The 13,210-nt window shown below is 40.6% G+C and overlaps 1 protein-coding gene across 6 annotated transcripts in view; it reads left to right on the top strand.

Annotated features, from left to right (window-relative positions):
- The window catches only part of PTPRR (protein tyrosine phosphatase receptor type R), a 287,862-nt gene that overhangs the window by 156,928 nt on the left and 117,724 nt on the right, over positions 1 to 13,210 (top strand). For all 6 annotated transcript variants that reach the window (XM_089308692.1, XM_008256786.5, XM_051845666.3 and 3 more), the window contains 2 exons: positions 7,763 to 7,876; positions 9,945 to 10,100. In XM_089308692.1, the coding sequence (XP_089164818.1) occupies positions 7,763 to 7,876; positions 9,945 to 10,100 (270 nt within the window). The remainder of the gene's footprint in view (positions 1 to 7,762; positions 7,877 to 9,944; positions 10,101 to 13,210) is intronic.

The following is a 13,210-nucleotide window of genomic DNA, read 5'->3' as shown; positions in this document are numbered from 1 at the left end:
ATTTGTATTTGGATAATGAGGGTCTGTAGTGATTTGGAGGCTCAGGCATCTTCCTTTGCATGACTTTGCCATTTTCAAAGAAGGTTTAGGGTCACTCTGGCCCCACCAAGTTTGTTGACAGATGAGTGAGAAAGAGTGGATGGAGAATGCACTTTCATTCCTTATCGCCTGAGATTAAAAATGCTTCTACTTTCACTTACATTCCTGGTTGGAAACTGTGAATAGTATCTATTACACAGTATATAACATAAATATTACAGAGCATAGTAAGTGAGAACTGGTAGAGAGAAGTGATTATTTTCTCATTTTTGTAGCATAAGTTGATAAATACTAAATTTTATAAATCAAGAAATACAGGTTTAATTGTTACATTGTTATTTAATGCTATGAACACTAAAAGAAAAAGATGTAGAACAACAATAACAGCAAAAGACCATATATCAAAAGACAGAAAGCTTGGGAAGCATAAAAACAAAGATAACACAAAGTAATAAAACATATCTAGATCTGTTAAAAGAACAAAAGTCAAAGGGATAAGCTAACATGTTTTAAGTAAGAAATTACAGGGCTGGCATTGTAGCACAGAACGCTAAACTCCTACTTGCAATGCCAGCATCCCATGTCAGAGTGTCAGTTTGAGTCCCTGCTATTCTGCTTCCAATCCAGCTTCCTGCTCATGTGTCCGGGAAGGCAGTGGATGATGGCCCAAGTCAAGGGGCCTCTGCCACCCATGTGGAAGACCTGGATGGGTTTCCAGGTTCCTAGCTTCAAACTGGTCCATACCAGGTTGTTGTGGGCATTTGGGAATTGAACAAATAATTAGAAGTTCTCTCTTTCTCCTCTCTGTTTCACTCTGCCTTTCAAATAAATATTTCATTTTTTAAAAGATTTTTATTTATTTAAGAGGTAGAATTACAGACAGTGAGAGGGAGAGACAGAGAGAAAAGTCTTCCACCCGCTGGTTCACTCCCCAAATGGCCACAACAGCCAGAGCTGAGCTGATCTGAAGCCAGTATCCAGGAGCTTCTTCCAGGACTCCCACATGGGTGCAGGAGTCCAAGCACTTGGGCCATCTTCTGCTTCTTTCCCAGGCCATAGAAGAGAGCTGGATCAGAAGAGGAGCAGCCAGGACTTGAACCAGCACCCATATGGGATGCCGGTGCCACAGGCGAAGGCTTAGCCCACTATACCCCAGCGCCGGCCCCTTAAATCTTTTAAAAAGTAACAAATTATTCAATGAGAATAAAAGCATATTTTATAATGGTATATATTATAAACATGGAAATATATCCCAGATACATTAACAAATGAAAAAAGTAAGTTACAGTGTAGCTTAATCCTACTTATATTTAATAATAACAATATTATTTTTATGTAACAAAACATTCCTAAAGATATTTAGAAGGATGTACAATAAATTATTAGTACTTACTTCTGGGAATTGTAGTGAAAGATTAAAGGGCCACACTTATTTTCACTTTCTACTGTACATCTTTCTATATGTTAAAAATTTTTGTAATAAGCATGACATTTTCAGAATGGAAGTTTAAATAAGAAGCAACACTAACAAAAAACTGAAGTCCAACAGTACTACTAGAGAGTTGAAAGGTATAAGCAAAAGAAGGGGGAAGAGAGATCAAGGAGGCTTGCAGAGTGGTCTTCAAAAAATTTATTTATTTACTTGAAAGGTAGAGTGATACAGAGAGAGAGAGAGAGAAAGATAGATAGATGTCATCCATCTATTTGAGCCAAAGCCAGGTGCCCAGAGCTCCATCCAGGTCTCCCACATAGGTGACAGGAGCCAAAGTATTTGTACTATCTTCCACTGCTTTCCCAGGCACATAACAGTTAGGTCATTGGCCACAACACCAACTCCAGTGGTCCTTGAGCTAAATATCCAAGTAGTGCCTTGCCAGTAATCCACTCTTACACTGACACAGTGGGAAAAGGATATGGCACATTTAATAAGCTTTAGGTACGGCTTGAGTATAATCTAACATGGGGGCAAGGCATGGGAAGTAAGAGAAGGCGGCAGGACAATTTTGTTGAATCAAGGAATTAATACCATTTATTAGAAAATGAGTTTTCTTCAAAGTATTTTCAACAAAATAATGACCTGATTGGATTAGTACTTTGTACATACAGCCATGATATCCACATGGGGATTCAATTAAAGTCCATCAGAGATTAGAAACCCATTCTATTCAAACAATCCAGATAACCATAATGGTTGTCTGAGCCAAGATCATGGAAGTATAGACAAAGAAAGATTGGTTCAACATGCAAGAGATGTTTAGAAGGTAAATGAAGCAGAACATAATTATTAACTGGATTTTGTATTAGTTAGACCTGAGCTAAGTAATTTATAAAGGAAAGAGTTTTATTTAGCCCATGCTTTTTAAAATGATTTATTGATTCATATATATGAAAGGCAGTATAATGGAGAAGGAGAGACAGAGAGAGAGAGAGATCTTCCATGGACTGGTTCACTCCTCAGATGGCCACAACGGCCAGGTATGTGCCAGGTTGAAGCCAGGAGCCAGGAATTCTATCCTGATCTGCCATATGGATGGAAGAGAGCACTTGAGTCATCCTCCACTGCCTTCCCAGGAACAATAACAGGGAGCTGGATCAGAAGCAGAGCAGCTGGGAACTGAATTGGCATTCAGATATGGGATGCCAGCTTTGCACGCAGCAGGGTAACGCTCACTGCCATGTTTGGTGGCTGAAAGTTCAAAGAGCATGATGCAGGCCTTGGTCATGGTGAATGTCAGAGAACATGTAGAAGAACCAGATGGTGAGTCAGTAATAACAGAGAAAGAGACAGGGCCCAAACTCGGGTTTTTGTAGCCACCCTATCATGAGGACTGCCTTCCAGGACCCCCTCCAATTCCCTGTGCCCAAAAGGTTCCACATCTCTACACAATTCCTCCCTGGGAACCATGACATTAATACATGGGCCTTTGGAAAATATCTGACATCCAAACTAACATCCAAGCCATAACAGATATCATGATGGTAAAGAGACAAATAAGCAAACAGGAGTCAAGATGATGCCCAAATATGGTACTTCAGCCTATTATCCAAAATATGGGAAGAAACACATTTGGCTGAGGATTGGGAGAGGCAGAAAAAGTAAATTCATTCTGGGTAATTGTTAATTTGAAGTTCAGGTAAAGAGAAATAGATATAAGACTTTGAGAAAGGTGGTAACATGAAATATGCAAATAAAATTATTAGTATGTAAGTAAGAATAGAGAACAAATGCAGAGTTCCAAGAAGGAACTGGTGACAGTATAAAATGCCTCCAGCAGGTCAAGGGTTTCTACTCAGTTTAAAGGCACAGAGAAACTTTTATTCTTGGAAATCACTCAGCAGTCCAACCCCTAACCTCAAAAGGCAAGACTTGTTGGTCAAGAATTGTGTTATAGATTCCAGGTAGCAATGAGGACACACAATAGTTAGAAAAAGATGGGCGAATTTCTTTTGACATGATTATGTCCTTAAAGAAACTAAGTTCTTCTGTAGTTGTTGGGAATTGAGACTGCCTTTCTCTGGGGGACCTTAAGGACATCTCCCAGAGAGACGGATGAACAATGAATTTGGTTCTGACTTTGCCTGTGACCAATGATACAGCAGGCTGCATAATAACAGCAAGAGTCCCCCTCTCAGGCAGAAATAATTCAGTCATTCTTTCAAAATAAATAGCAGTCAAGCATACACTTACAATTCAAATATAATGCTGATGCCTCAATGCAAGTACTAAACTTTAGCAAACCCCATCAGTCTGATTTATATCTAAGGCCCATAGTCTTCAACCACAGTGGACAATCTGGCAGCCAAAGAAGGAAAATCTTGTTATAAAGTGTAATTTCGTTTGTGGAGGGGTTTTGTTGGTGGGTATATAGTCAGGAACCTGTTAAGAATGCAGAAGCTAGGTAAATTATAGAGTTGACAATCTTTGAATTTTGTGCTACATTTTTTCTGCATGTTTATATATCTGTAGTATCAATAAAAACATTTAAATGTTCTTGATCAGTAACTGTTTGCATTATTTACTGCTATAAAGTGGCTTTGCATCTGCATTTGGAAAGAGCATTTTAATCTCTTCAAAATTAAAATCTTAAATCATTTGTATATTTAATGATAGAAATGACCAAACGAGTTTAGAATTCAGGCTAAAAGATATCTTGCCATACCACTTGACACCTGTGACTTTGTTATTGCCATGCAAGTGTATGTTCTATCATAGTTATGATCTCACTGAATAGGACAAGAAAGAGAATTTCCGGCCGGCGCTGCAGCTTGCTAGTCTAATCCTCCGCCTTGCGGCGCCGGCACACCGGGTTCTAGTCCCGGTCAGGGCGCCGGATTCTGTCCCGGTTGCCCCTCTTCCAGGCCAGCTCTCTGCTGTGGCCTGGGAGTGCAGTGGAGGATGGCCCAAGTCCTTGGGCCCTGCACCCCATGGGAGACCAGGAGAAGTACCTGGCTCCTGCCATCTGATCAGCGCGGTGCGCCGGCCGCAGAGCACCGGCCGCGGCGGCCATTGGAGGGTGAACCAACGGCAAAGGAAGACCTTTCTCTCTGTCTCTCTCTCTCACTGTCCACTCTGCCTGTGAAAAATAAAAAATAAAAAATAAAAATAAAATCGAAAGAGAATTTCTAGTTTCTATTCAGAAAGAAGGAGGTAGGAAATATTTTCTAACTACAGGAAGTCATCTACTTTTATTTTGTCTGAAGAAAGATTCTCATTTTGACTAGAATCATTTTCTTGTTCTCTAATTGCACTTATATATAATTCCTGGCACATACTAGGCCATCAAATACATTATTTCTGTTTGTACTATATTTTAGAATCTCTATTTTATGGGAAACAGTTAGAAATCCATGCACGCACTATGGAATCAACCCATCTTTGCACAGGCAAGCAGAGATCTAAGAAATTATTCAAATGTTTTGATGCAATGAAGCAGATGATAATTTTAATTCATTGCTTCAACTCATTTCTTCACTTTAGTTGAGTTGTCGAAATTTCTGTTTCAAATGCACAGCTTTTAGCTTCTTGGAAACTTGCCCTTTTTTTGAGTGACTTTTCATCTTGAGTTCTCATTTCGCTTCCCATTTACCATTTCAGGCTGAGACTTTAATACTGTTTCCACAGTAACAAGCCTCAGGTTAATCATGGCCATGGGAATTGCATCCTCAAGTGTATACACAACCTCCTTGACTTGGTTCGCAGCATAGATGTTGCTCCAAAGTCTGCCCCTGGGATGAGGGGCAGTGCCTACCTGCTCGTTCTGCCTGACACACACTGCTGGTAAGACAGTGGCAGTGACTTCTCCTCAGTGTCTGAGGGAACTGAACCAAGGAACTCAACTGTTTTCAAGTTTTATATGTTTCTTTTTATTTATTTGAACAGCAGAACAACGGAGAGACAGAGACAGCTGTTGCAGGCATTGGAGAATGAACCAGCAACTGGAAGATCCCTTTCTGTCTGCCTGTTTCTGCCTTTAAAATGCACAAAATAATTTTTTAGAAAAAAATGTAAATACCCTGAGATTAAAAACAGTCTGAAGCTCTGTTTAGGCCTACCATCTTGATTTGGAACCATTATAGCTCTTTTTATCTCCCAAACTCCCTCTTGTTTTTGTAGTATTGAGCATTTGGTCTAGTTGCCAGTCATTTATTTTGTACCAACTCTATGTAAAGGATGAATTATTTACTAGAAAGATTATAAATTCTCAAAGCAGCATCATTCTCCACTTAAAGCAAGCTGGGATAAAGTCTTCTAAGAGTTCCTATTCTGTAATAAGATACACTTGTATGCCACTGTCTTTATCAGGGAAGTGTATACTCAGAAGTATGCCTTGCTTCAAGGAACAGGTGATATTGCAGCATCTAACAGTTATTGAAAACCTACTGTGGTGAAACAATCATTATAAAGATTTTATTTTCCTGCCTTGCGAGTATCTATCTTAAATAATTATAACACACTTTTGAAAACACATATCAAGGGCAGAGTTTGGCCTAGCGGTTAAATGCTCACATACTATATCAGAGAACTTGGATGCCCAGCTCAGGCTCATGATTGCAGCTTCCTGCTAATGCATACCCTGGGAAGACAGCAGGTGAAGGTTCAAGTGAATGAGTTCCTGCCACCGATGTGGGAGACCTGGAATGACTTCCTAGCTCCTGGCTTAGGCCCAACTCAGTACCAACCATGGGGTCATTTGTGGCGTAAACTAATGAATGGGAGTGCTCCCTGTCTCTCAAATAAATAAATAATTTTTAAAAAGAAAAGAAAATGCATTACAAATTACTTCATTGTTTAAGTGTAGTAACAGTGACTAAATCTGTATGTATCAAAGGCATGAAATTTGTGTACTTTAAAGAAAATTAAGAAAAAAAAAGTGTAGCAATAGCACTCAAAGCTTAAATGAAGACTATTGTTAATGCAATAATTTGATGCATATTTTAGGAATTTTCAAATATTTAGTCTTTTTTCCAAAGCAGATCTGAAATTGAGTGTTTGTCCAAAAAGTTGAATAAGAATCATTTACCATTGCCCAAATCATCAACATCACTTGCTTTTTTACCAAGGTTTAAAAACGTATTATTACCCCTCATTTTTTGCCCTGTACTAGTAGTAGATCACTACAAAGAGAAACTGCTAAGTAAGGTCTTAGGGAATTTTTTTAATTAATTAATTTATTTATTTGAAAGGTGCAGCTACGGAGAGGCAGAGAGAGAGAGAGAGAGAGTTCTTCCATATGCTGGCCCACTCCCCAGATGGCTGCAATGGCGGGAGCTGTGCTGATCTGAAGCCAGGAGCCAGGAGCTTCTTCTGGGACTTCACATGGGTGCAGGGACCTCCACTGCTTTCCCAGGCATGGCAGAGAGCTGGAAAGGAAGTGAAGGAGCCAGCACTCAAACTGAGGCCCACATGAGATCCCAGCACTGCAGGCAGCAGCTTTACCTGAAAAGCCACAGTGAGGGCCCTAACACTTGGTTTCGTATTTCATGCTGTCATCTGGACCTGAACTAAAGCCAAATAAATCAAGACACATTTCAATGAAAATCTTTATATATTAACCATCTATTTGCATTTTTATTATAACTAGAAAAATTCCATTATATAACACACCATCTTTTTAACTAGTACCACATTTAAAATTTTACATAAAATGTCTTTTATTTCTTTTTAACTAGCACCACTTAAAATATCCCTATAATTTGATTTCCATCAAAAGTGCAATAAAGCATCATGAGTGTAAATTTATCAGACTCACTGAAATTGTTCTGGTCAGTCATCAGTTAAGAAATGAATGCCCATGGGCTGGCGCCGTGGCTCACTAGGCTAATCCTCCGCCTTGCGGCGCCGGCAAACCAGGTTCTAGTCCTGGTCCGGGCACCAGATTCTGTCCCGGTTGCCCCTCTTCCAGGCCAGCTCTCTGCTGTGGCCAGGGAGTGCAGTGGAGGATGGCCCAAGTGCTTGGGCCCTGCACCCCATGGGAGACCAGGAGAAGCACCTGGCTCCTGCCTTTGGATCAGCACAGTGCGCCAGCGTGGCGGCCATTGGAGGGTGAATCAACGGCAAAGGAAGACCTTTCTCTCTGTCTCTCTCTCTCACTGTCCACTCTGCCTGTCAAAAAAAAAAAAAAAAAAAAAAGAAAAAGAAAAAAAAAAAAGAAAAGAAAAAGAAATGAATGCCCTAAACCAGAGATTCACTATAATTGGATATCTCTTTGTCTTTATGTTCCAGACACTGCAAATGGATGTCAACAAGCTGAATATAACCTTGCTTCGGATATTCCGTCAAGGAGTGGCTGCAGCTTTAGGACTCTTACCCCAGCAAGTGCACATCAACCGCCTCATTGTAAGATGCCTACATTTCACATTCCCAGAATTCAAGCTTATCATTGAGGGGCTCATGCTATCATCCTTCTGCGCCTCCTGACCCAAATCTGGCATATCAGCTGTTTTAGCAGATAAAGTTTTATTGGAGCAATCCACATCCACTTCTTTATATTTTGCCTATATCTGCTTTCATGCTTAATGACTGAGTTGAGTAGTTGCTGCAGATTGACCCATAATGCCTGGAATATTAACTCTCTTGCCATTTACAGAAAAAGTTTGCCAACTATGTCATAATTCCAGGCTAGCTATATGAATAAAGAGACCCAAAATACCTGCCTTACCAACCCAATACTATCCCCAAAATATTCTCCACAGGAGCAAAACCTTCTATAACAGGTAAAGTACTATTTCCAGACAATATCTGTTAAAGACCTTCAAGTAAATCAGTAGAATGAGAGACACTGAATGCACAGGGGATTTTGAATGTAAAGAATAAATATGAATTAACTCTTGAAGACAGCAGCCTAGGAGGGATGCAAGAATTATTAATCCAGAAAGCCAAAGATGACTTGGATGGGTACCTGAGGTGAGGATAAAGTAAACACCAACATCTGTTGTGTAGGGTCTACTGTAGACTTGTCAGTTACCAGTGGCCATTTCTGCCTCTTGTCTTCTGGGCTTGGGAAGCTGGTTGTCATTTAACCGTATGCTCTTATCTACACATGGATGTGAGCGCAAGCAAAGCAAAAAAGCAGATTCATATCAAGTGATTTTTCTCTTTGTAGAAATAGTCTTTAATTCATCTTTGCTTTTGATTATTGTTTTATTCCTAGTTTCCTGCTGAACCTTGGTCTTTTTTCATTTTTTATTTGTTGAACTCTTCATTTAATAGAGCCATTAAGGTCGGCGCTGCGGCTCACTAGGCTAATCCTGCACCTGCTGCACCGGCACCCTGGGTTCCAGTCCCGGACGGGGCGCCGGATTCTGTCCCGGTTGCCCCTCTTCCATGCCAGCTCTCTGCTGTGGCCTGGGAGTGCAGTGGAGAATGGCCCAAGTACTTGGGCCCTGCACCCCATGGGAGACCAGGAGAAGCACCTGGCTCCTGCCATCAGATCAGCGCGATGCACCAGCCGCAGCGCGCCAGCCACGGTGGCCATTGGAGGGAGGGTGAACCAACAGCAAAAGGAAGACCTTTCTCTCTGTCTCTCTCTCTCACTGTCCACTCTGCCTGTCAAAAAAAAAAAAAATAGAGTCATTAAGCCTTTGAATATAATGGATATTAAAAATGTGTTATCCTCCCAAAATTAAAAGATGTAAAAAAAGAAGGACAGAGGTTGAATAAGAGCTTGCATAGCAGAGCTGAGAATTACATAGCTATAGTTAAGTGTGCAAAGCTGCTGATTGTTGCAATGCAGCAAAGTGTATTTTCTCTTCATTTATATATTCATAGAAAATTTCTGCTGTTTTTAGGAAACCCATTTTTTCATATATGCTATATGTGTAAATACAAGTACATGTCATATTACATAAGCCAGGGTCCTATCTAGATGTATAGAGTTTGTTAAGTTGGCAGGGGGAAAAAACAATGAAAATATTTTCACTTTTGTTTAAAAATAAATGTTTCTGGCTGGCACCATGGCTCACTAGGCTAATCCTCTGCCTGCAGCACCCACACCCCGGGTTCTAGTCCCAGTCGGGGCACTGGATTCTCTCCCAGTTGCTCCTCTTCCGGTCCAGCTCTCTGCTGTGGCCCGGGAGTGCAGTAGAGGATGGTCCAAGTGCTTGAGCCCTGCACCTCGTGGGAGATCAGGAGAAAGTGCCTGGCTCCTGGCTTCAGATCTGCCCAGCACACAGGCTGCAATGCGCCAGCTATAGCGGCCACTTGGGGGGTGAACCAACGGAAAAAGGAAGACCTTTCTCTCTATCTCTCTCTCACTGTCTAACTCTGCCTGTCAAAAAATTTAAAAAATTTTTTTTTAAATTTTAAAAAAGATAAAAAAAAAGTTTCTAATTGAAAGGTAGAAACATTACCCAAAATTGTTTAAAATGTGTGCAACAGTTACAGATCATCTTTTCCCTTTTACCAGGAAAAGAAGAACCGTGTTGAACTCTTTGTGTCTCCCTTAAACCGAAAAACAGGAATTTCCGATACTCTGCCATCTGAGGAAGTGCTGCGTTCACTTAATATCGATGTTCTGCACCAGAGTTTATCCCAGTTTGGAGTTATAGAAGTCTCCCCTGAGGTGCGTTGTCACAGGAAGTATTTCATTTCAAACTCTGCACAATTAGCATAATGTGATAATCCACCCCCAAGAGGTTTTTTTTTTTTTTTTAAACTTTTAAACTTCTATTTAATGCATATAATTTTCCAAAGTACGACTTATGGATTACAATGGCTTCCCCCCCATACCGTCCCTCCCACCCACAACCCTCCCCTTTCCCACTCCCTCTCCCCTTCCATTCACATCAAGATTCATTTTCGATTATCTTAATATACAGAAGATCAGCTTAGTATACATTAAGTAAGGATTTCAACAGTTTGCTCCCACACAGAAACATAAAGTGAAAAATAATAGATGATTTTTTTTAGATGATGATGAAATCAGAGCAGACCTATTGTCATGTTTAATCCCAGTGAGAGTCAAGTTGGGAATTGATAATTTCTTTTTTTTTTTTTTTTTTTTTTTTTACAGAGGATCAGTTTAGTATGCATTAAGTAAGGATTTCAACAGTTTGCACCCCCATAGAAACACAAAGTGAAATATATTGTTTGAGTACTCGTTATAGCATTAAATCTCAATATACAGCACATTAAGGATAGAGATCCTACATGAGGAGTAAGTGCACAGTGACTCCTGTTGTTGATTTTACAAATTGACACTCCTGTCTATGGCATCAGTAATCTCCCTATGCTCCAGTCATGAGTTTCCAAGGCTATGGAAGCCCTCTGAGTTCTCCGACTCTTATCTTGTTTAGACAAGGTCATAGTCAAAGTGGAGGTTCTCTCCTCCCTTCAGAGAAAGGTACCTCCTTCTTTGAAGACCTGTTCTTTCCACTGGGATCTCATTCGCAGAGATCTTTTGCCAGAGTGTCTTGGCTTTCCATGCCTGAAATACTCTCATGAGCTCTTCAGCCAGCTCCGAATGCCTTTAGGGCTGATTCTGAGGCCAGAGTGCTATTTAGGACATCTGCCATTCTATGAGTCTGCTGAGTATCTCACTTCCCATGTTGGATCACTCTCCCCTTTATTTACTCCATCAGTTAGCGTTAGCAGGTACTAGACTTGTCTATGTGCTCCCTTTGACTCCCAGTCCCTTCACCATGACCAACTGTGAACTGAAACTGATCACCTGGAACAGTGAGATGGCATTGGTACATGCCACCTCGATGGGATTGAATTGGAATCCCCTGGTATGCTTCCAACTCCACCACTTGGGGCAAGTCAGCCTGAGCATGTCCAAAATTATACATTTGAGATGAAAACTGTTTATTGTACATTATTTGATTTGAAAAAAAAAATACAAGAAAAAAAAAACCCTAGGGATCAGAATTTTCTGATCTTCACTGTTTATGTTCTATCCTCTAAGAAAATTTCATTTTCACATTGAAGCTTCATTTTTGGATACTTTCTTCTGAAAATCTTTATGGGCTTGTAAATTATGAAAACTTGCCCAGCAAATAGTCCAGAAAAAAGGTCACTGAAATGTGGTTTGAAACTGATGTGTCGAACAACCACCTCTCTGGTGTTTGTTCTGGGACAGGTGTAACCCCCTTTACAGCTCTCACTGTCAGAATGGCCATCAGTTGCCCCACAATTTGGGCATTTGAAGCGTGACTCTTTTTCCCTGTGCCAAAGAAGCCAGTCTCAAGAACAACAGAGGTTGTCTTCATTTTTCTAAATTCAGCAATTTTAAAATTGTGCCTAGCACTCCTGTCATTCCACTCCTCAGTGTCCATTTCCCGAACTCCATTCAACTCAGACTTCCCTCCACGGTCTTTGTCCTCAGCGTATATAATTCATGGAATTAGACCTTGAGGAGCCTGTGGGAACATGGCATAGGTACAGAAAGTAAGGCCCACCAAAAGTAAATGACTCTTTCAAGGTGACCAGAAAAAAGTGAGTGTAAAGACACACTTAAAATCTAGATAGCTGGATCCCTTCTCTGACCCCTTTCAGTAAATTACACTGCCCGTCATTTCAGCCATCATCACAGGTGTAGTATAAAAAGTTTGGGTGCAAGCTGATTCTGAATATCGAAGGATGTACATACTCAGGATCTTATGACTTTAGGCAGGCCATTTAAGTCTCTAGGAGTTTTTCTCCCTTTGTATTGTGTCAACTTGCATGAGTCTCAGTTTCTTTATTCCAATATGTGTGTAGTCTTTATCTTACCAACTTCAAATATGGATTAGATTTTTAAAATGTGTGTGAAAACCCTTACATAGATGCTGAACAGATACAATTTGAAGCAGCATGGATTGGCAGAACGAAACTACACTCACTTGTATTTCATCTTTGAACCGTAACTGTCCCAGCCACTCTTAACAGGGCTTACACTAAGTGTTATGCCCTTCCCTCCCTCCCTCTGCCCACATACCCAGAGTGTTTTCTTTCTTGCCACCAGTGTTGTCATTTCTAACATCAATCTGGCCAAGCCCTTGTAATTTCATTATTAATTGGCTTCCAAAATACCAGAGAGTAACTTGGTTGTCAGTTGGTTCAGATGATGCATCCTTCATGTGCTGGATTCCATGATGCTGAATGACACTTTCCTAGTTTATGTTCCAGCACTTCTAAATTTCATACCATGATACTCCCATACTCCCTGCTTCTGGGAATGCTAATCCTTCTGCACACCTTTCCTTCTTCATTATCAATCGACTGCATGACTGAGCCTTCCCCTGTGTCTCCGTCGAAGAGAGTACTCACTGTTTTGTCTTCCCATTATTCCATGTGGATCTTCACGTCCATCTCTATACTGCGGATGCCTTGAGAGCACATGGCAATGCCATTCTCTCTGTGTGTCCTCAAGGCTTTCATGTAATACCTGGCACGTTATGGGCACACAGTGAAAACCTGAGTCATCACATAGTCAAGCTCTGCTCTGGGCAGAATCTGAATACACAAATAATCACAATAAGTTAGCAGATAAATAAATCATGATTCTTGATCTCACTGAATTTATACACTCATAGAGCAAATAGATAGAAACAGATTGTAAGAATCCAGGGTCATACTAAAGTTACCACAGTAAGCCGTGGGAGCCTAGAAGGAGCCACCTGTGTTTCAGAGAAATCAAGGAAGACGGCCAATATGAACTTAAACTCCCAGGTTCCTCCTAGCCCGACTGCA

Source organism: Oryctolagus cuniculus, chromosome 11 (genome assembly GCF_051225735.1).
Source record: "Oryctolagus cuniculus isolate XC-2025 breed Fujian yellow rabbit chromosome 11, ASM5122573v1, whole genome shotgun sequence".
Taxonomy (NCBI): Eukaryota; Metazoa; Chordata; class Mammalia; order Lagomorpha; family Leporidae; genus Oryctolagus; species Oryctolagus cuniculus.
This window is presented reverse-complemented; position numbering and strand designations above follow the sequence as displayed.